Genomic DNA, 21,120 nt, shown 5'->3' on the forward strand with positions numbered 1-21,120 from the left:
CAACGTTGACTTTTTTTTTTTGTGATCCGGACAAAACTGTCCGAGGCGGCTCAGGCTACTAGATGCCGCTATTAGTCGAGGACATGGGCCAAGGTCCCTGACTTGTCCGCTGTAAGTTCATTCGGCACATTAACACTGCGGTTCAAGCTTCTGAACATGATATCGGATTTGCCAGACAGGCTCTTTACACCACCCCCAGGCACCTAGAAAGGGACCAAAAGACGCCTCAGGATCTCTCGTGTAAGAGCGCGCGCGTGTGACCGGCCCCGCAATTGCAACATCTTGTGCCTAGAAAATACCGCCTTTGACCAAAACTTTATGTATTATGCCAGATGCAAAGACTGGGATACGAATATACACGACCATAAACTTAATCCTAAAACTCCCATCATTTTGATGGTAAATAGATTTAGACTTACTTGCAACATGACGCCTCCTGAAGCTCAATATTATTGTAGACGCCGCTGGCTTGGCTTGTGAACGCTAGTGGTAAACGAATGCGAGCATCGTGGGAATAACGTCATGGACTGTCCGCTATTCAGTAGGTACACAGCCCACCTATATCAACCTTTCCAAGTTCTAGCGAGCATTTTACGTCGGATATCAACATATACTGGCATTAAAGAGACGCTACATTTAATATCCCGTAGAATAAACTTTAAGGAAGCCGTTCTTTGTGTGTCACATTGCCTTATTATATTTACGTTGGAAGTTGGACCGACAGCTGGAGCCGTACAAGATGACCAAGACGCAATCCAACTTCTCTCAACTAAAGGACTTCCTGGGATATCTAGCCACAGTGAAGGGGGATCTATCGAATATCACCGCTCCGCCTTTTGTTCTCTCACCAAAATCTGTAACCGAAATCCCTGCGTCATGGGCAGAGCGCCACCAGCTCTTCTTGCAACCGGCAGTAGAAGACGACCCAGCCCGGCGAGCCCTGCTCATCCTGAAGAACTTTGTCTGCAGCCTCAAGCGCCAAGTCTACAGTGCCGCCTCGGAAGAGTCAGACGGCGGCGCCAAGAAGCCCCTCAACGCCTTTCTGGGGGAGCTGTTCTTGGGCACGTTTGAGGACGAGGCGTCGGGGAGCCGGACACAGCTCGTTTCGGAGCAGGTGTCGCACCATCCGCCCGTGACGGCCTGCTTCTTGTACAACCGGGACCACCGCATCTCGTCGTCGGGTTACGTGGCGCAGGAAACCTCATTCAGTCCCACCAGCGGCGTCACGGTCCGGCAGGTCGGACATGCCATCATCCGCGACGAGACGCATGGCGAGAGCCACCTCATGACGCTGCCGGTCATGGCCATCAAGGGCCTCCTCGCTGGCAAGCCGTATCCAGAGTTGCAAGGCACGTGTTACATCTCGTCGAGTTCGGGGTATCTGGCGACAATCGAGTTTGAAGGCAAAAAGGCACTGGGTTTCGGCACCAAGAATTGCGTCAGCGCAGAACTGAGGAATATTCGGGACGGCGGAAAGCTGCTGTATGAGCTGGAGGGACAATGGAACGGGAAACTTACCATCAAGGACTCCGCTCAAGGATTGAATCTTGAAGAGTTTGATGTAGACGATATGCCGCACACCGAGCTGTGCGTGAAGCCGCTTGAAGAGCAAAGCCCGTGGGAGTCTCGTCGAGCATGGGCGGGAGTTCTAGAGGGCATTCGCACGGGCGACATGCGAGCCGTAAATGACGCCAAGAGTCAGATCGAGGAGGCCCAAAGGGAGATTCGCGAGGTTGAGCGCGAGGCGGGTGTCGAGTGGCATAGGGTCTTCTTCACGAATGCGGATTCGCACCAGGAGTTTGAGGTTTTGGCGGGACCGATACCCGATGATGATGCCAAGAGCCTTCGACAAGAACGAACGGCAGGTGTCTGGAAGTTTATCGGCATCGATGCGGCTGAGAAGATTCTCGAATCTGGAAATTTTCACTCATCTCTTGAGCCTACTGGCCAGCCAACACGACACACGTAGCAGGGAGCTGTTGCGCGAGTATTTTTCTCTCCCCATAATATAATAAACTCAAAGACATAAAATGTTACCATAAATCGATTTATTGCAGGCAATCTGCTGATCGAAGTCTGGTCGGCGAGCATTCGTAGTCATGGTGCTAATAAGCTCGTTTTGCTGTAGCAGCCAAGTATCTTCAATCGCGTCTGTGGGCTGTTCTCAGTCGATGCCTTACCAGAATCCATCGCCTAGCTGAAAACAAGAGTGCCAGACATCTGCTTCGATTTCCAACAGCATGCGTGAAGGCTTCACGATAATCGTACCTCACGTGGAAATTTTGCGGCGGGGGTTTGTCCTTCCGTCCATTTATGTCACCAGAGCAACAAGAGTTCAATTTTCCGAGCTTTACTGACATGCGTCTTCGGATTACTCAATTAATCTTTTTTTTTTTTGCAAAGCAGAAGGGCAAAGATTATGTTCCAGAAGCAGTGCTCATAGTCAAAATAAACAATAGAATCTACATAATACTCCAGCTCTGTGATATTTGCGAAGCATCGTACTACCAAGTACGGGGCTTCTTGGCAAAAGCCCGTTGTTCTTTCTCGTCTCCACAGGCTGGAATTTGAGCCTTGATGTTTTCAATCTTGTGGGAACAAATGTTACTGCTCGTGCTGTACACTTCTGAAGCTCTCCAAAGTGTTTGTACAAAATCATGACAACCTGTTGTGGCCCAGCAGTGAGCCACAAGGTTTGACTAATAATCTTTGATCGCTGCCTATTGAGCTAGAAGAAACAGCCGTTTTTTTTTTTTTTTTTTTGAATTGATTCAGCTTCAATTTTCTCATTGTTCTAACTTGTGCACAGCCTGGATATTAGGAAAAGCCATGTGATGTGAAAATTTGCTATAATTCTACTGAGGCTCTTTGCGATCAGATTCTTTCTGCCAGTGCCTATGCAACATTGATTATCGGCATTGACTTTCAGCCCAACCCTTGTCGGTGTCACTTCTAGTACGACTCAGTACTTGTCATCAATCACTGCGTTTGCGTAGTATACGTTGTGCGAATGAAGATTGATTAGATTCCTGCGAGTACAGGTTTCGGTTCTGGATGACGGCACTTTCAATATAGCTCCTGGCAGCTGCCAGACTCCGAGCAAGGTCGCAATCATCGTCGAGTTGTCTTACCTGAACCCAAGACTCGTTACCCACCTTTGATTCGCCGAGTATATCAGTAATTATCTTTCGTCTGATCTTGATCACTTTCGTCCCATCCCAGATTAGCGATTATGACTCCGTACCATATCTGTCTTGATAGCCCTGCCAGTTTCGGTATCCTGATCCTGCTCCAGGTTGGCGCTCTTTATCCCGCTACGTTTCTACCACATTCATGTCTTTGTATCTAATGGTTCAAGATTCATGCTTCACGATAGAGTCGTGCTTTGTAGTTGTATCCAAGCCAGCTGTATCACAGTTCCACGCTACACTACCTGAACACAGCACCTCATGTATCGGTGTATTGGTGAATCCAGCCTTGCACCTTTCAATGGCATCCCACACTAGGCTCGCTTGCCTCGATGCAACTTTTATTCACTAGTCATTGAAATATCAAGTATTTATCTGTTGACAATTGTGTGACATCCCAGATTCTTTGTCTTTGCTCTTTGGATGGTCTGTGAACCTTTTGTGAATAACAACACCGACTCTGCCTGACTTTGCCCATCGTTTGGCTTGCTCTAGTTGCCCTAGAGCGTTTGTTGATGCTGCTTAGTGAACATCATTTCTGTTCTCGTCAGCGTGGCTTTTCCCAGCATGCATTACTTGTGTTGTCATGTGATCGTAGATCAGTAAGGGTAGTGCCCATGTTGCCCAAGGCGTCCTCTCTAGGTATCTTCATAGAATGATGAGGAGAGCAATAGGAAGTGAACAATTCTGCCTTTAACAACCATGAATCACCTCACATGATACTAATCTCGGGTTTTGTGCTCCCGCCATCCCTTGTGTTCTCCTATTTTGTCACCAGATCATGGATTTGGGTTTGGGAGGGGGTTTTGCAACAGACGTACTCGCCAAGTGCAAAATGCATAGTTGCAACATGTACAGGCTAAAAAGAACATGTCTTTCTCATTCGTCATATCCTCGGGAATTAGAAACTACAAGGCTGTCTACAAGGAACGCTATCGTGCAAATCGCTATCGATCTTGGCGAGATGAAGCAACCCTAGTAATTATGTATTCTTGCAAAGTAACTATGAGCTCGAGTGTAATGGTGAGAGACATGCCTTGATCGAATTCGGTGCGTCCCACCATGCCTGTTTGTGGTAGCCGCTCACATTCGAAAGCTCGTTTGTGGTAGCCACCCGTACACATACATCACCACGTTGCCAGTCCTTGTCAGTTCTTGCCATTTAGATAGGCGGTCGTGGTAAATGCTTTCGAACTACTTGAATATTGCGAGTCTTTGTACATTTGAGAGTGAGTGTGCTCGTGGTAGGCGCACTCGTGCATCAATGTTGTGGTAGACCTATTCAACGAATTCGTGATTGTGGTAAACGCTCACATACACAAATTTACTACTTTTTTCCTTTTGAAATTGTGCTTATGGTAGACGCACTCGCACTCATTCAAGAGGTTTCGAGTTCTTGTCAATTCCAAATTACACAATCATGGTAAACGTGCTCGCTCAAGTCGATTATTGTCACTCCCTCCCATTCAGACATGTGTTCCAGGTAAAGGCCTTTGGTTTACCTTACCCTTCTTTTTGTACCCGCCATATGTAGCTTTTGTGATGTATGCTCTTGCTTCCTTTTCATGCCAATGATTCCTTGTGAAAATGTCACGAACGTCTCCTGCCTTCCAACTGGGCCTCACTGTACGTGCTCCTGTGTTATTTTGATTTAGCCATCAGCTCATAGTTGAATGCAGTCTGGTGGTAAACGCTCTCGCCTAATGCGAATATCAACAACTCTTGCTAAAAGGCGTTTTATGGTAAACGCTCCCGCACAATGTGAGTACTAACAGATCTTCGACAAGGGGTATCTCGCTTGTGGTAAACGCTCCCGCCCAATGTAAATATCAACAGTTCTTGCCAAAGGGCGTTTCGTGGTAAACGCTGCCGCCCATTTGAATATCAACAGCTCTTGCCCAAGGGGGTTTCGTGGTAGACGCTCCCGCCCATAATGTGAATATTAACATCTCTTGCCCAAGGGGCATCTCCCTTATGGTAAACGTTCCCGCCCATGTTTGCAGTCAACGGCCTTTACTAAGGGGCGTTTGTAGCAAGCGCTCTCCCCCTTGCCCCACCTCAAATGCAGCGTCGACGAGACTGTGAATGCCATCACAGCCAGGCCTTGGCACTAACCAATCACTTGACCCGCCTGGATTTCTGCCTTTTGCCCACGCGGGTCCCTTTGAAAAATTTACTGATTGCAGCTTGCGGTCTGTGCTTCTTGGAAAGCATTTATTCAGACTCTTCTCCAGACCTGAATATTTCTTTCCCTTTTCCTCTCTCCCCACCCACATCACATTCTGGGCCAAGACATCCTTGGTATCACAATCTTTTGGTGCCTGTGCATCATTCGTCTGATACTGCAATCAGACGGTTTTTACAATCATCTTGTCATCACCTCGTTGACACCGGACAACACCTCCAACGCTACACGAGTTGTCTTGTTTGATCACTAATTTTCACGACAATTTGGTGAACAAGAGGACGTGAATCAAACAAGGTAAGCAATGTTCTTCTCTCTCTCAACTAGGTCATTTTATTTTTTCTTCTATTTCCCTGTCCTTTTCAATTTGGCGTCTTCCGGTGTGAACTCCGGAGCCTTCTGGTCTTACGGCCGGGAGGCCGGAGCTGTCACTTACACAAATCCCGGAGCTCCTGCCGGGTAGCTTCCGGTTTTGCAGCTTCCGGTTTTGCTGGGTCCACCGGAGCTGCCACGCACTCAAGTCCCGGAGCTCCTGCCGCATAACCTCCGACTTTTGCCGAGTCCACCAGAGCTGCTACCTACCCGAGTGGGCCCGGAGGCTCCGGTCCATCCTGTGTCTCTTTCTATTTGCGCATCTAAGCGGTCACTCACCCGGGCCCGCTACTGTTGCCCTGAACCTCCGCATACCTTCGTGCCTCTTCCTTTCCATTTACCGAAGCCTCACCGGCCAACCCCATCATCAAGCAACACCTTGACTCATTCCACCGTACAGATCGTCACTAGTGTACCGAAGCCATCACGAACGCAAGTCAATCTCCTGGCTTATGATCTTTTGGCTTATGCTAACTCTTTTCTTTATTTAGATGGCACCCTTCAAGGAGAAGGAGGATGGCAAGGTCCCCACGGAGGACGACAAGGTCCAGACAGATGATGAGGCCAAGCGTCAGCAGGTATACACTCATTCTTCCCCCAACAAGATGATGAGCGACTGATACTGACATATTTCATAGGAGGAGGAGGAGGAGGAAGAGTCTCTTTTCGTTTCCCAGGATTCTCCTGGCGCTCCTGAGACTGAAGAGGCTGCCAAGGAGACCGTAAGTATCATATTCAGTCTACCACTTCCAGTTCATGGATGATGCTAATCTTGTCCCTAGATCCAGAATGGCCTCAAGCGAGAACACGATGAAGACGAGACCTTGACCCCTGCTGCTAAGAAGTCGAAGACCAATGTTGCCGCCACAGAGACAGACGACAAGAAGAAGAATGTTGTTGAGAAGATGACCGAGGATCAGGCCAAGGCAAGGATCAACCAGTACTCTCGCGTTATCCGAGATGTCCTACTGAAGGACAAGGAGTCCGAGAAGGGCTCTGTCAAGGCTTTGCAAAAGTATGACGGCCATTGGGCCATCAAGGACGGCAACGTCCGTTGGTACTGTGACCACCGAAACAGTGCCAACGTCAAGTGCACCACAGACGTTGGCCCTAAGTTCAAGGATGTCCACAGCCACAACCACAAGATCAAGTCTCATGGAGGAGAGGGCGCCTACAAGAAAAATCAGGACTCTGGTGAGCTCCCTGTCGGCGAGTGTCTGCTCCACGGCATCATGAATTGCGACTCCAACAAGGGAGCCGGTTGGGATAACTTTAATGCGTACCAGAAGCACGTGGAGTCTCACTTTCCGGGTGAGAAGGGCAGAAACCGCCCTACGGAGCTCCAGACAAAGACTGAGTTGCACCGTCAGGCCGCAAAGGCCAAGGAGACTGGAAAGCCCTATTCAGAGACATGGGCCACTTGGGTTCCAGCTGAGGGATCGAAGAGGACTGGAGATCCCGACTTCGATTTTGCTCCCGCTCGCAGAACTCTCCAACTGAGGTACATCTTCTCCCGCCTGAACGGCATCCACGAGCGGGAGCAGCAGATGGCTCAGCAGATGGCCCAGGAGAGTCAGAATCTGGTCCAGGAGCGTCAGGATCTGATCCGTATGCTGCAGAATCTTCATGTGTCTCCTCCTGCTATGCCTCAGGCTCCTGCTATGCCTCAGGCTCCTGCTATGCCTCAGGCTCCTGCTATGCCTCAGGCTCCTGCTATGTTTCAAGCTCCTGAGATGTCTTCGGCTTCTGCTCAGTTTCCGGCCTTGACGATTCGCGCCGGCCAGAACAACCAGCCTCAGGATCATGACGGAAACGGCCAAGGCGAGATAACCATGGCCTCAGGTGCTCGTAACAACACCAACGAGACTCAGGATACGGTTATGACCGATGTCAACGAGAATGATTCGCCCGCCAATGAGGCTGCTCAGAACGATGGCGATGATGAGGCTGCCCCGGTTGACACGTCGGTTGGTAAGTCTAAAGACCCTTGGGATTTTGATGACCCTTGGGGTATCTACAAATAAGTCGCCAACCGACAATGCTCACTACAGAGATGGAAAGACGGCAATGGCTTCTGAAAATCTTTCAAGCCGGCCAGCACTGCAAAAGGACAAGATCAAGAAAGCACACAGCAGATAGAAGACTCGATGTAAACGTGTGAAAAGACAAGGTTACAAACTATTCGTGTTACTATTGCTATTGATTGACGATGAGTTTTGGTGTGTTGGCTCGTGACATGCGACTGCTTGATGAACAGCGTGAATAGGTGTGTGCGGCAGCATCGTCTTCTGGCCGTTGAAGCAAGTAGTGATTGGCCTAAACTCAAACTATCACTGTGCTGCAATTCAACACTCTAGTAGATGATATCTATGCGTACCAAAGCGAGATCAGAATTACTTTTGTTCTACTGTAAGTGCTTCGTGCGTACGGAAACCGGAAATAAATGCAGATAAAGTCCCGAGTAAAGGCTAATTAGCCTAGTAGAGATATATTTGAACGACTCTGAGGTGTTATCTAGTTCCTCACGCTCTATTCGAGACGTCAAGTCTTGAAGAAAGGAAACAATGAAACGCGTGCTCGCTTGCGGACGTACCATACATACACACAAGTACTTTGTACAAGGGCAATGTATCATTGCATCTACAATAATGATGATGCCTGGAAAAAGGGCGAACCGGATTTCCTGCAATAACAGTGCTGAATTGCTTTTCGCGTGTGAGGGCGCCTGCAGTAGCCGCGCATGGCCAAGCCCCGAACCTTTTCATGCGGTACAACGTGGGATGACAACGGGATGAGACCCAGATTTCGCCAGGTTTAGATTCCGTCTGGGCAGGAGGACGTCCAAGTTAATAAGCAAATACGGGTAATCCCAAGCCTGTCTGGGACGAGCCGCGGCCGGACAATCTATCTACAGTAGTAGTTGGGAGTGTATCTCTTGCCCCTCAAAGCTTAATTCTCGTGCGGAATAGTACTCCTCCCTAATCGAACACAGGTTATGTCGGGTTTCCTTTCTCCAGTACCTGTTGGACCAGGCGAACAAATAGTATATATGCATGCAAAATGTATGTACGCATCCCTCTCATTTTCGTGACCTTCCCGAAGCGGCAGTATGTACAAGTATGGGAAGCGGGCCTGTCGATCACTGCCAAAAAAGCAACGTTCCCAAAGTTCATACCCTGGCTCTGTCAGTCAGCAGTCTACTGTGTAGTCTCCCTTCCTCGATCTCGGGACTGCGGCGCAGAAGCTACACCGCCAAGCTGCGGTGCCAAGTAGGTATGGATGTCATCTCGCACGCATGTCTCGCTTTCTACATAGTACTATGCTACTGTAGGTAGATAAGCCAGGAACCCTCAACCCAGCAAACTCAGTAGTCAGCAGCAGCACACGCGAGAGGGGATGGGCAAACAGGATGGATTGGCAGCAGGATTGGGTGGGGACGGGGGCGGCGCAGACAGAACTGGTTCCTTTTTTGGGAAGAGATTTTGTATCTCGCTTACTGCCTACTCTACCTACTCTAGTTGCTCGCTACTGGCGGCGCGGTGGACGGACCCTGCTCTAAAGTTCTTAGGCCTCCTGATCTCATCTGTCACCCCTGACGCCAAGTCTGCGAACTGGCGCCCGCTGCAACCCACGACGCTGACGGTGGAGTCTCCGGGAAGGGCACCATGTCGTTGTTCATGCTAGTGCGGGTAAATTAAACGTGGACCCCAGCGTACGCAACACCTGCGCGAAAAGCATGGCAGTAAACCCGTAGTAGTACAAAGGCGCGAAGACCGCAGCTGTCCAGGGAGATGAAGATGTCCCGGAGATCTCTTGATCGTCTCCATGCTTTTGGCGACGATCTGCAGCGCACCCGTTGCAAGTTGCCTGAGCCCTCGATCGGTCGTTGCCCGCTAGCTTCCGAAAGAGAAGAGACACAGATCGTGCCGGAGCCATGAAGACATCAACCGTTCTGGGCACTTCAGTGCTTGCCCTGGCCGCCCGAGTGCCGGGAGCCTCTGCGCAGAACAGCACCACCAGCGCCGTCCCGACCACTGTCACTGCTACCGCGACCACGGCAGCATGTGCTCTCGTGAGCTCCGCCTGGGCCGCCCAGTCCGCCGCCACGGCCACACCGACTATAGAGGCTTCCGTTGCCTATGACTGTCTCAACAGTGTGCCGCTCGCCAAGGACGCCGCCATCAAGTTCATCGACGAGATCGTTCCTTATCTCGAGTGGCAGTCGGACACGGCCTTCAAGAAGAACCCGCCCGAGGACTACTTCTACCCTGGCTATGACTTCTGGGAGGCGCTATACGAAATCAGAGATGCTCTCGAGGCAGACTCGTACACCAACGAGTACTCGTGGCAGGCCGACTTGTACAAGAATGTCTTTGGCCCGGGCCACGACGGTCACTTTGTCATCTACACGGATCTGCTGACTGCCGCCATCGAATGGGGCCGGCGGTTGGCTCTGGTCTCCATCAGCGAGGACGGCAGCTCCTTGCCAGTCATTAAAGTATATAGCGATGTCATCTCTTCTCCAGACACGGCCTCGGTGGTCACACTCATTAACGGCCTTGACGCCGTCACTTATCTCAGCGACTGGATCTTCCAGGCTTCTAGTAACCAAGATGCCGATTCAGCATACAACTCCATGTTCTGGTCCAAGGCTTACAACCAGAGTGGCGTTGAGGGTTACTTCAAGTCTGGTGGTCGTGTTCGCTACATTTACCCCGAGGCTGAAACCACACTCACTTTTGAAAACGGCACAGAAATCACCATCTCCAACATTGGCCGCATAAAGGGCAACTGGGCCGGTGTCACTGATGGGCCTTCATTCTTTACACGATTCGTCTCGGGTGCCATTGGAGTTACCACGAGCACTGCCACGTCTTCGGCAGCAACCACTACTACTACTTCCACGGTCATTGCCACCACTACTACCACCACCACCGCCTCGGCTACTGCTACTGCTGAGCCTGATGGTGCCGCCTTGCCTGGCTATCCCGGCGATCCCGTCGTCGTCTCTTCCGATTCCATCGTCTCGGGCTATTTCCTCGACGGCGAAGGCTTTGAAGATGTCGGAGTTCTGGTCATGACCTCGTTCTCCCCAGAGGACCCGGCAGAATTCCAGGAAAAGGTCCAGGACTTTTTCGCAGCCGCCGTCGATGCTGGTATCAAGAAGCTCGTCCTCGATGTCCAGACCAACGGCGGAGGCTACATCTTCCAGGGCTACGACACGTTCCGCCAGCTGTTCCCGGACATTGTGCAGAACGGTACCGGCCGCTGGAGGCACTCGGACGGTTTCACCGCCGTAGCCGACGTCTTCTCCGCCGCCTGCGAGGGCTATGACCCCAACACGGCCTCTGAGGACCTCATCTTCACCTGCGAATCCGTCTTCAACTGGCGTTACGACATTGACGTCAATGACGAAAACTTCAAGTCCTTTGACGACAAGTTTGGCCCGCTGACATACAATGGCGACAACTACACCGACGTCATGCAGTGGAACTTTAGCAACCCGCTCGACACCAGCAACACCACCTATGGTATTGGTTACGACGTCACCGGCTACGGCAGCCGCACCAACTTCACCCGCCCCTTTGGTGGCCCCGAGAACATTGTCATCCTACTTGATGGTTACTGTGCCTCGACCTGTACCCTGTTCTCCCAGTTCCTGAAGTGGGATGCTGGCGTCAAGTCCATTGCCATGGGTGGACGTCCCGTTGAGGGCGCCATCCAGGGCGTCGGAGGTGTCAAGGGTTCGCAGTCTTACTCGTACTCCTCCATCTACTCGCAGATCGACTTGGCTCGCGGCCAAACCAATGACACGGACATCCTGGCCGAGTTTGACCGGTACCAGGAGTATCCTCTACAGCGTGGCTCGGCCTTTAGCTTGAACGTCAAGGACGAGATCCTCCCCCAGAACCTTGACGACGGCACGCCGGCACAGTACATTGCCGAGTACGCCGACTGCCGCCTGTACTGGACCGCCGACATGCACACCAACATCACCAACCTGTGGAAGGCTGCCGCCGCCGCCGCCTTCAACGGCGCCCCCTGCGCCTACGGTGGCTTCAACACGAGCGACACGGACCGGACCAGCTCGTACCAGACTCGTCCCAGCTTCACGATCCCCTCGATCGTGCACTCGGTCCTGCCCGTGGTCGAGAGTCTCTTGCCCATCAAGCTCAAGGCCCACGAATTCATTTTGTCGCAGCAACACATGGTTGTTATTGATTAAGATATGTAACACAAGGCATAATGTAATAGGTCTGAAGAAATAGATCAAACCCCTGTAGAAATAATACATGATTTGAAAGGTTTAACTTGTTGCGATTTTGTGCTTGACTCTTGGATTTCTCTTTCCTTGGTTAGATATCTCGCCTTGTCTGTGATATTTTTCGATTTATTGCTGTATAATTTCCACATTCTTTGCGTTCGTAAGGATCACTGACCTCCATCCTATGCAGCCTTGTCCCATGAACAAGGAAGCAGACGGCAATGGAATTCCACATCAATGCTTCAAATGCAAGAAAATATTCTCATCGCTCTGGTTGAATGCCAACAGAATTGATACAGCCCCGTGCACTGGAACGAGGTTTTACTTTGCACAAAAGATGAAATCAGCATACTAGGAAGACCCGTATAAATGTCGTCATTCCATAGCTTGCCCTTGAGAGCGTTGGCCAAGTAGCACTTTCCTCCCGATACGAACCATTACCTGTGACTGGCCGAGGACAGTGTGCCCCTCGACACAGCATGCTAGGGATTGGTTCGTGGGTACATTATGCCCAAAGACTGAGCAGGTTCGTGTCCCTGTCTTTACTTTACATTCATGCATACCGACCCTCTATTTCTCTTCATCAAGCATGTCACTTAGCCAGCTATCCCTATGATTACACTCCTATCATGGCCTCGACTTCTCGTCCTAACTCTTTGGGTTGTGCTGATGACTGCTTCTACAGCTTCCCACCCTCGCGGGTCGCCAGTTATGAAGACAACACCACTCCAAAAGGCTCTGCCAAAGAATGTGACAGAACTCCCAGGTCGACCTGTAGCTTTGATACAGCTCTAGACAAAGATGCCTCGTTGGAGAGTACGAGCCAGCAGCATGAACGCGTATCTGATACGCAACGCTCCTCCAGAGTCAAGTGGACGCTCCCATTTCCGCACCATGAGGAATCATCGACACAACACCACTTCTGTTCCAAGCCAGTACTTGATCGCCTGAGTCGACATCGCCTACCCTCTGGCTTCGATCATCCGACTGATGGTAGCCACGTCCCCGACTTTGCTTCACTACCCGACGAGCCTCTCACCATCGAGCAACTCGTGTCATCCCCAGCTGCCCCTGTAACGACCAAGCACTGGAGCTCTACCAGTATCGGCTCCTCTATGCGAGCCGCCAAATCTCAAAACAGCAGACCAGTGTACTTTGATCCTTCGACGGGGTCAACTCGAGGTGTGGAGGATATCGTGGCCAATATACGAACTTACCTGTCCACTATGCGGCATGATGCCTGTGATGCTTCACCGCGAGAACAGCTAGACTCCATGACATTTGTCGCTCAGGATCAAGACTCTAGACCCAAAAGTACATCGGAGAACTTCTTGGTGTCAACCAATGACATTGCCGGGATCTTGGATATTGTGATTGTTGGTCTGCGACGGCTCCATCGAGAACATTTGCCGTCTGGATGCCTCTCGGTTCTCCTACCATGGGACCACAACAAGAGACCGATAGTGACCAAAGCCGACAGCATCTTCCCCACTGCTTCCTGTCCGGCAGAACCGGCCACGACAATAAGCTCGGTGAAGCCAACAGTCACCCCGGCATTTTCTTCACATTTGCAGAGCATGGCAAACAAGTCAATCAAGGCCACCATCATTACCAAAAGGAGCGTTGCAGAAGTCAGCTAGGAAACCACTCCGGATTGCTCTTTTGGATCAAGCACTACGGACAGCGATTTCTCATCTCGCAGAGTCAGTGTACTCCCAGGCATTTCAATGTGCAGTAGCTGCGGCAGTCGGAATGCATTGATCTCGGGTATGGATAGTCAAGGGCCGCACAGTACTGGGCAGCGATCAGAGCCTATGAGCAGTTGGAACTTTCCGAAACCGCTCAACAAATCCTATCAAGGCCGAACGGGTTGCTGTGAGGGTATAGCCAGTGCACCCAATGAGAGGAACAGTCCTCCCTCTCAGCAAGTCCAGTCGCGTGGTCGTATCAGGAATTGGATGAAAGCCTCTGATGAAAGCAACCAACAAGCTGCGGAGAATTCTGACAACGGGGCACTTTATCGTAATGGTATTGATGCTCACTCTGGACCTCATTCTTTGGTGTACATTTGCGGGGCTACGAGCGGCCGGCCTATGCTCGAGAATGCCAGTACGGCAGGGATGTCAAGGGGCTCTTGGAGCGTCGATGAAGGAGAAACATGCGCTACATCAACATACCCTCATCATCATAGGCGCTGCTCAGAAACAGATGCCATCGACCCACTCCTTCACGAACTTCGGCGATACAGCTTCATGCCTCTGAAAGACCAGACACCCGAATGCTTACGGCGTATGGAACAGCATCAAGAGCCCCTCGATCGTCTGGAGGAACTACAGCTGCGCGACCAGTCAAACACATCCAGCAAGACAACTTTGGAAGATATTCTGGACCGATTCATCTTTACAGGCACACCGTCGAGCCGTACACACGCTGGCACTGGTGGCTACACAGCTTCGAAATGAAGCTCGGAACACAAGTCGAGGTCACTCATCTCAGATAGTAGAGGTGGCTTGAATCGAGAAGTATAGACAAATTGATAGAAGTAAATACCAATTTCTAGAACCAATAACGCCATGTCTCTTGAAAAGCAGTCTTGCCATATTCCCTACTCAATTTTGAGACGACTGGATATACTTTGTCGTCTAGTGAAACCCTTTTCCGTGTCAAAAGGCTTCTCGTCAGCTGTCTTTGCGCCTATTCATGTACAATCTCTACGACCAGCCTTCAATATCATATTTGACTACAACGTCACCCTTGCCTCTTTCAATGGGGTTTCCATGAGCATCCCATAATGCCCTCTCCTTGTATGTGACACGCCCTTCCCAGTCTACCAAGATGACCGTCTGCCTTTGGGTGCCGTATGCGCCAGTCTCAAACATGGCCGGAGCGTCCTCGGCCTCGGCAAGCTCACGACTCTCGTCCTCGATTTCGTGAAAGGCCGGCTTCATCTTGCCGCGAGCGACTGCGGCAGCCATGTCGCGCTCACGCTGCTCATCGGTGATGGCAGGGCAGAAGATGGAGTTCTTGAGCTGATCCACGTATTCCTCGTGGCCGAGGCTGGGGTCCCGGACCGGCATGCGATTAGTGTCGAGGACGCCGAATAGCAGGTCAAAGAGCCGGTCCTCGTCGGCGTCTTCGGCCACGGCCTTCTCAATGGCCTCTTGCGTCAATTGTCGGCCCAGGATGACCTTTGGCCAGGTCGGAGGGTCCTCGTAGGTTGTGTTGCTTAGGCCCCATACCTGGCCCCTCTTGTCGGCAATGTGTGGCACGCCCGAGACGGCGTCGCTGCGGTTCGAGATGACGACAAAGGGGCCAATAGTCTTGTCGTCTCCTTTACCATTGGTCTTGGCCGGTTCGCCGTTTGCCTCTGTGCCGTTGCTCGAGGATGGCTGGGCCTTGAGATCTCCACATATGAGCGAGAAGCCACCGACGCCCTTGAGCAGGCCGCCCTCGAGGGTCCTCTCGACAAAGTGGTCCAGGGTCTCGCCGGCGGGGGCGCCGAGCCAGGCATTGACAATCTCGCCGCGGCTCTTGACGCCGTAGACGGAATTCTGCTCGGCCGGGTCGACGCGCTCGCGGAAGTTTGTCAGGACGGCGACGCGGCCGGTCCGGGTCATGCCCATCCAGGTGCCGCGCGTGGCCCGCAGCAGGTCCCGCGACGACAGCACCACGTTGCCCGAGGGCCGGTGCGTCCAAAAGTGCGGCCGCGATGTCGGGCGCAGTATGTACTCCTCCCGCGAGTCTAGGATTACCAGCGCATACTTGGGGTGCGACGTTGCTAGGAGGCCGATGCACATAATGATTCAGTGAGGTTTGAATACCGCTTCTTTTTCTTCCTTCTTCCTTGTTCCCTTTCTTCGCTGGACCTCGTTTTTGTATGTATCCTCGATTATGCAACCTTTTTATATCCTCACTAGCAGGTCGAGGATGCTTTTTGGAAAGACAATGATAGTACACTTGAGACTCAAAAGGTAAAATTGTTTCAGCGAGAGACTGGGTTTGAATTTGGGTCCGAAACTCGCTTTTCCAATGCTTGCCAGTGTCGTTGCTTTATTCTTTTTTTTCTCTTTGCTCCCCAATGAGGAAAAGGTCTCGTGACACACGAGAAAGGATTTGATGCCAGCGCACTATGTACGTATCTCGGGCCTCAACGAGCAAGCCCGACTTTTCCGGGGGTGTGCGCAGGTGCGGTGCTGTATTTTTGGGTGGTTCCTTGTGTAGCCAAGCGGTGAAGTCCGGGCACTTACAGCCAAAAGATTCAACGAAAACCTCGTTTGATGATGTGGCAGCTCGTGTTTTGAGTAATGTATGCAACGAAGGTGTTCTAGATTTTTCACCAGCGTCCAAAACCCAGATACCACCTATGTTATGGTAAGAGAACAAAATCAATGGCTGTTTTTTTGCTGACCTCGGATTTGGAGAATGTTGATTTGCGGGACTGAGAGTCTCCCAGCGGAACCCGGATATGGCGTCAGACGGCCCCAATTGTATGTAGCTTGGAGCCTTAAGGGACCCCCCAGCCCCAGTTCAGCGCAAGCAGCATCGGCCGTTGTCGGACCTAATCGCCGCCCTGGGCTGAGCCAAGCATTTTGATCTTCGTGGGGGGACCGACACCAACTCAAGCTTGCAGCGGTTTCTTGTTACTAAAGTAGTTGTCAGTATTTAATGTTCTGAACACCCAATTTTCATATGCTTGAGATTCGAAAGCAGCCGGTAGGTGGATTTCAATATCACCTTGATATATAGGTAGTACCCTCTGGAGACAGCACTTATGCACCGACAGGGTTGCCAATTACGGGCCAAAAAGTTGATACAGTTGATTTCTATCTACCTGACCGAAGCAGAGCATCGTTTTGTGCAAGGCTGGTAACACGAGGAGCATACTTGCACGAAACCTTGCATCTTACATTGAACTCTCTTTGATGCGACATAGTATGGCACCCTTTGGGTGACATGACGGGAGGGGTCATCAAGTCTGTTTTCACACATGGATTTTGTAGACGTAGACCATCTTTAATTTCGTTATTTACTTTGGATACTGGTCGTGTCACTCCTCAACCGTTCAGAGCGACCATATCTATAATTGTGCCTATGTATTGTGTGTGCCGACCCTAGTATGTACAACCTGGCGTGATCCATACATATACAGGTGCCAAATTATACCTGAGAGACATCTTGATCACGTAATGTAACCCAGATAGGAAGGGTATCATGTATACATTCATCCAAGTAAATAGAAACCTCGAAAGCAGCAATCATTAAAAGCATATATTCCTCCTCCAACTAGAAGCACCTGTCCATTGAATACAGCTCTCGTTCAAAACACTTTACTCGTACTGATAACAGTAAGGTCCTGACTGAGGATCTTGCACCTCTCCGACAGTGGCCGAGCCTAGACGGCCATAGTCTATGACCGTGTCGTTGACCACATTGGCCGTGGCATTGCCGTTGAAGATGGTGCTGGTGCCAAAATAGACGTATCGGCGATTGACGGGATCAACGGCCTGCCAATCAGTCCAGATCTTGTCGATCATGGAGTGGTGAAGGTAGAACGCGGGATCTTGGGGCGATCCAAAGAAGTCGTAGCTAGTCAATTATTAGAATTTCGAGCTGCTTGTCGACATTTGTCCTGTTGAGAACTTACCCGGTTGCTCCAATCGAGTAGTGACCGCCACCATGGATGCCAGGGCTGTTGTCATCACCGTTGATGACTGACTGGAAGATGGTGATGTTTTCTGAACTCAACACGTAGTCAATGTCGGACTGGTTGCAGTACGTCTGCACTCCATAATTGTTGAGGTCGCGCGTCATGAGGTGAGGGTCAGGGACCGTCCAGTTGGCGGGCAGCCCGCTAAAGACGAGCTCAAAGGGCATCTTTTGGAAGTTGACTGTGTGGTTGGCAAACGGGCCAGATACTATGGGACCGCCACCGGTACCATGGGGCAGGATGGTGCCACCTGGTGTCGAGTAGACCTATAGATACGGTGAGCCACTGCTCCGTGATGCTCGTCCTCACATGGAAAGCACTTACATCGCCAGAATCTGGATCGTAAGCACCATTGCTGCCTAGAAACAATTTGCATTAGCAGGGGCAAGACGATTTTGAAGTACGATCTGCATCGTGATGGTTGGGGGTACTAGATGCCGAGTGCGGAAGGGGAGAAAAAACAATAGCACGAGTAAAAGAGAAAATGGTAGTATCTAGTCAGTCTTACCAAGCGATGTCTCTGAACCATCAAACATTGGACTAGTTTCTAGGTCCGTATACAAGGCCCAGTTCCAATATGGAATTCCCAAGGTTTCGTTGAATCCACACTCATGCAACTCCTTCTCCATGAGGTAGACAAAGTGCCGGTGCCTTTAATCATTCTTGTCAGCCCTCTTGAGAAATCTATCCGTGTGCAACTTGAATCAGGGGTTACCTACCAGCTAAGGAAGACGCCATTGATGTGGATGCCCAGCGTGTTGTTGACGTGAACGGCCGCAAAGTCGTCAAACTTGTTGGTCGTTGCGGGCACCACATCGTTCATGATTGAGGGCTTGGCCATGACGCACTGGACGGCCGCAACGAAGCTGAGCTTCTCGGCGTCGGTCAACTGCCCGTACTCCTTGCGTATGACTGCCGCGTCCGCGCTGCATGTTTCGTCTCGGGTGACACAGAGGCCGTATGCAGGTGTGGCGGCGGCGGCAGCGCCAAGGAGGAGGGCTGTAAGTAGAGAGACCATGTTGGGAAATAGTACAGCCTCTGTTTTTCCTTTTCTCTCTGCTTGTCTGACCGGATTTTCCCAACAGTACGTCGAGGTCAGGGCACAAGTCAAGTCAGCAGCAAGAGATTGATTACAAAAGACAAAAGAAACAAACTCGAGGTCACCTGCCTTTAGAAAAGGATCACTGCAGCTTCGACCATACTGGCATTAGCTCTGGGATGTTTAATATTGAAAGGGGTTCATGTGTGCGTGATATCCTTGACGAATAGGTGGAGGCGTAAGGTGGCGGGTCTATAGCTGGCTTCTATGCTGCTGCGCGCTCCCATGCCTGGGCATTCGCCACGCGCAAACCCCCAGGCTGGACAAGGCTCTATTGTCCTGGGTGTATCGCTATTGGTGTTTGGCCTTTCTGGGATCTCTTTTTGGGTAGAACTAGTCCTTATACACATGTATGAGCCGTTCCTGCATATGCAGGAGATGACCCAAGTTTACCATGGTGGCTTTGTCCGTACGTTTCCTCGGGGCGGGTCCTTCGATAGTAATGCTATAGCAATACTAATGCTATGAGAATTGATGCTTTTATGGTATCGCCGAGAGTAGAGTGAAGAGAATCTCTCAGAAAACTGTTACTCTATCATGTACATGGTCTGGTCGATATTTACATGGGCATCTAGACCTCACATCGTCAACAAAGCTGGGGGTACGCGATTGTTGAACGAAGCAGACATGGGTTCTATCGAGCCTGGAAACAATACCAGGTCACAGAGGGGAGATTCATTCAAGGTAGAAATGCGAAAGTCGAGCCCATGAAAGGGCTAGTACCATTGTAACAGGAGAATTATCCTTGCCGTTACCCCCGCTTCCTGGGATCGCAGGCAATGTTCTTGTATGGTTACCTTGCTTATTGCAATGCTTATGTACATTTCGAGTTACTAGTGTCGTCCACCGTCACTGTGGTATTCTACGCCACGGCATCAGGCTTTCCACTGCAGCTTTTGGTTGGAGTATACTGATCGCAATAGTCTATCGGAACAGATTACCGACAACTATTGATTTCGAAGGGAAGACTTTCAAGAAAAATATCCTGTGTGACATTCTCACGTCTAACCTGCAGGTGGGCTTGTTGGTACATGGCGATCGACTCGGGAGATTTCCAAGCCCACCACCCACCATTCCAGCCACATTGGTTCCGGGTGGAACGGGAAGTGGGTGTCAGGGTCCGGGCACTGAGCTTCTTTTCCAGCAGCTCGTCCGCTATGAAATGGTGGATCCCTAGATGATCGGAAAGATCCCTGAAACCCGATGCGTAGTCGACCTGTCCCAGAGTTGTTCGAGCGGATTCCAGAATGCAAAGTTCCTTGCCCTATTGCTGAGACATGGGATGGATAGAGGACGTGTTTGTTGCTTCTGTGCAAAATTACTCGACCTGTGCACTGTTTGATGCTTACTACTTTCAAATGAGTGCGTACTGTGAAGATGGGCTTGACGGGTTGCTGGCTCAACTCAATAGTCGGCACACTCCGGATCGTCTCACTCTAGAATTGTAATCTATGAAGCCCTGTCCTTGTCGCATTTCTTTTTAGTGGCACAGATCTGGTGACAGGACCCCACTGTTGATCACACTCGGCCTCGGTGTTGAAATGCTTTTTACCCTCCTGCACCGTTTTCTTTCACAATAAATTAACAATTCGCAAGCCGATGAGGTGGCATTTTGGTGACAGTTACGGAAATCATCTCGCCATTCCCAAGAAGAACCTAAATGTACTTGAATATCCACGTCTCGATACCGAATTTGTTCGCAATGCGCAATTTGCGGCACAGCATCAACATGAGCATACACTCCACTGGATAGCGGCATTTCCGAGTGTCCGCGGAATTCTGCCGGATGGGCCACTGTTACGGCGCAGGTGCAACCTTCTTGTATGCAAATCTTGGCATCTTCAGTATTCCGATGCTTGATCCGCGTTCGACTTCCCCGATCTTGCTTCTCTCTTTCGGTTTTCAAGTAGTATTCGACTTCCCCTCACTGCGCTATGATCTTCAAGGTGACATTCAGAATAAACAAGACTCCATGATCTGAATTACCATTTACCGAGTTTCTGTTTGATTGGTATAGATAGTCTAGCCCCGATTCTGAGCGTTTTCAATGTATCGCCCACAAGCCTAACATGGTCACTTTAAGAGAGCCTCTCTGTCAAAGATATTTTATCAACAACTCGTGCCATACTACAGCGCGAATCTCACGGCATCGTGTGGAGGAAATTCCACACAGAATCTTGACATGCTATGGACACATTGTAAAACCCAACCCAACGGCTTCTCCGGCGGGTGACCAATCGCATGTCCATGTCGACTTGTAGCGATGACAATGTCCTGTCCTATGGCATGGAACGAATGCCACAC

The 21,120-nt window shown here is 50.7% G+C and overlaps 7 protein-coding genes across 7 annotated transcripts; 5 read left to right on the forward strand and 2 right to left on the reverse strand.

Moving 5' to 3' along the window:
• Positions 1-739: 739 nt before the first annotated feature.
• Positions 740-1,969, forward strand: PFICI_09800 (uncharacterized protein; the record flags this gene model as incomplete). The annotated part of the gene is made up of 1 exon (XM_007838381.1): positions 740-1,969. One exon carries the CDS (start codon positions 740-742, stop codon positions 1,967-1,969), a length of 1,230 nt encoding a protein of 409 aa, XP_007836572.1.
• Positions 1,970-6,236: 4,267 nt separating this feature from the next.
• On the forward strand, positions 6,237-7,769 carry PFICI_09801 (uncharacterized protein; the record flags this gene model as incomplete). Its single annotated transcript, XM_007838382.1, has 3 exons — positions 6,237-6,323; positions 6,384-6,467; positions 6,528-7,769. The coding sequence occupies 3 exons, from the start codon at positions 6,237-6,239 to the stop codon at positions 7,767-7,769; spliced, it is 1,413 nt and encodes a 470-aa protein (XP_007836573.1).
• Positions 7,770-9,679: 1,910 nt separating this feature from the next.
• Positions 9,680-11,971, forward strand: PFICI_09802 (uncharacterized protein; the record flags this gene model as incomplete). The annotated part of the gene is made up of 1 exon (XM_007838383.1): positions 9,680-11,971. The coding sequence occupies one exon, from the start codon at positions 9,680-9,682 to the stop codon at positions 11,969-11,971; it is 2,292 nt and encodes a 763-aa protein (XP_007836574.1).
• Positions 11,972-12,639: 668 nt separating this feature from the next.
• PFICI_09803 (uncharacterized protein) lies at positions 12,640-13,650 on the forward strand (the record flags this gene model as incomplete). Its single annotated transcript, XM_007838384.1, has 1 exon — positions 12,640-13,650. One exon carries the CDS (start codon positions 12,640-12,642, stop codon positions 13,648-13,650), a length of 1,011 nt encoding a protein of 336 aa, XP_007836575.1.
• A 174-nt stretch (positions 13,651-13,824) lies between these two features.
• PFICI_09804 (uncharacterized protein) lies at positions 13,825-14,472 on the forward strand (the record flags this gene model as incomplete). Its single annotated transcript, XM_007838385.1, has 1 exon — positions 13,825-14,472. The coding sequence occupies one exon, from the start codon at positions 13,825-13,827 to the stop codon at positions 14,470-14,472; it is 648 nt and encodes a 215-aa protein (XP_007836576.1).
• Positions 14,473-14,721: 249 nt separating this feature from the next.
• Positions 14,722-15,807, reverse strand: PFICI_09805 (uncharacterized protein; the record flags this gene model as incomplete). The annotated part of the gene is made up of 1 exon (XM_007838386.1): positions 14,722-15,807. The coding sequence occupies one exon, from the start codon at positions 15,805-15,807 to the stop codon at positions 14,722-14,724; it is 1,086 nt and encodes a 361-aa protein (XP_007836577.1).
• A 1,530-nt stretch (positions 15,808-17,337) lies between these two features.
• PFICI_09806 (uncharacterized protein) lies at positions 17,338-18,735 on the reverse strand (the record flags this gene model as incomplete). The annotated part of the gene is made up of 5 exons (XM_007838387.1): positions 17,338-17,596; positions 17,655-17,983; positions 18,042-18,076; positions 18,226-18,368; positions 18,437-18,735. The coding sequence occupies 5 exons, from the start codon at positions 18,733-18,735 to the stop codon at positions 17,338-17,340; spliced, it is 1,065 nt and encodes a 354-aa protein (XP_007836578.1).
• Between the last annotated feature and the right edge of the window lie 2,385 nt (positions 18,736-21,120).

This window comes from Pestalotiopsis fici (genome assembly GCF_000516985.1).
Source record: "Pestalotiopsis fici W106-1 unplaced genomic scaffold PFICI_Scf_7, whole genome shotgun sequence".
In the NCBI taxonomy this organism is placed as follows: Eukaryota; Fungi; Ascomycota; class Sordariomycetes; order Amphisphaeriales; family Sporocadaceae; genus Pestalotiopsis; species Pestalotiopsis fici.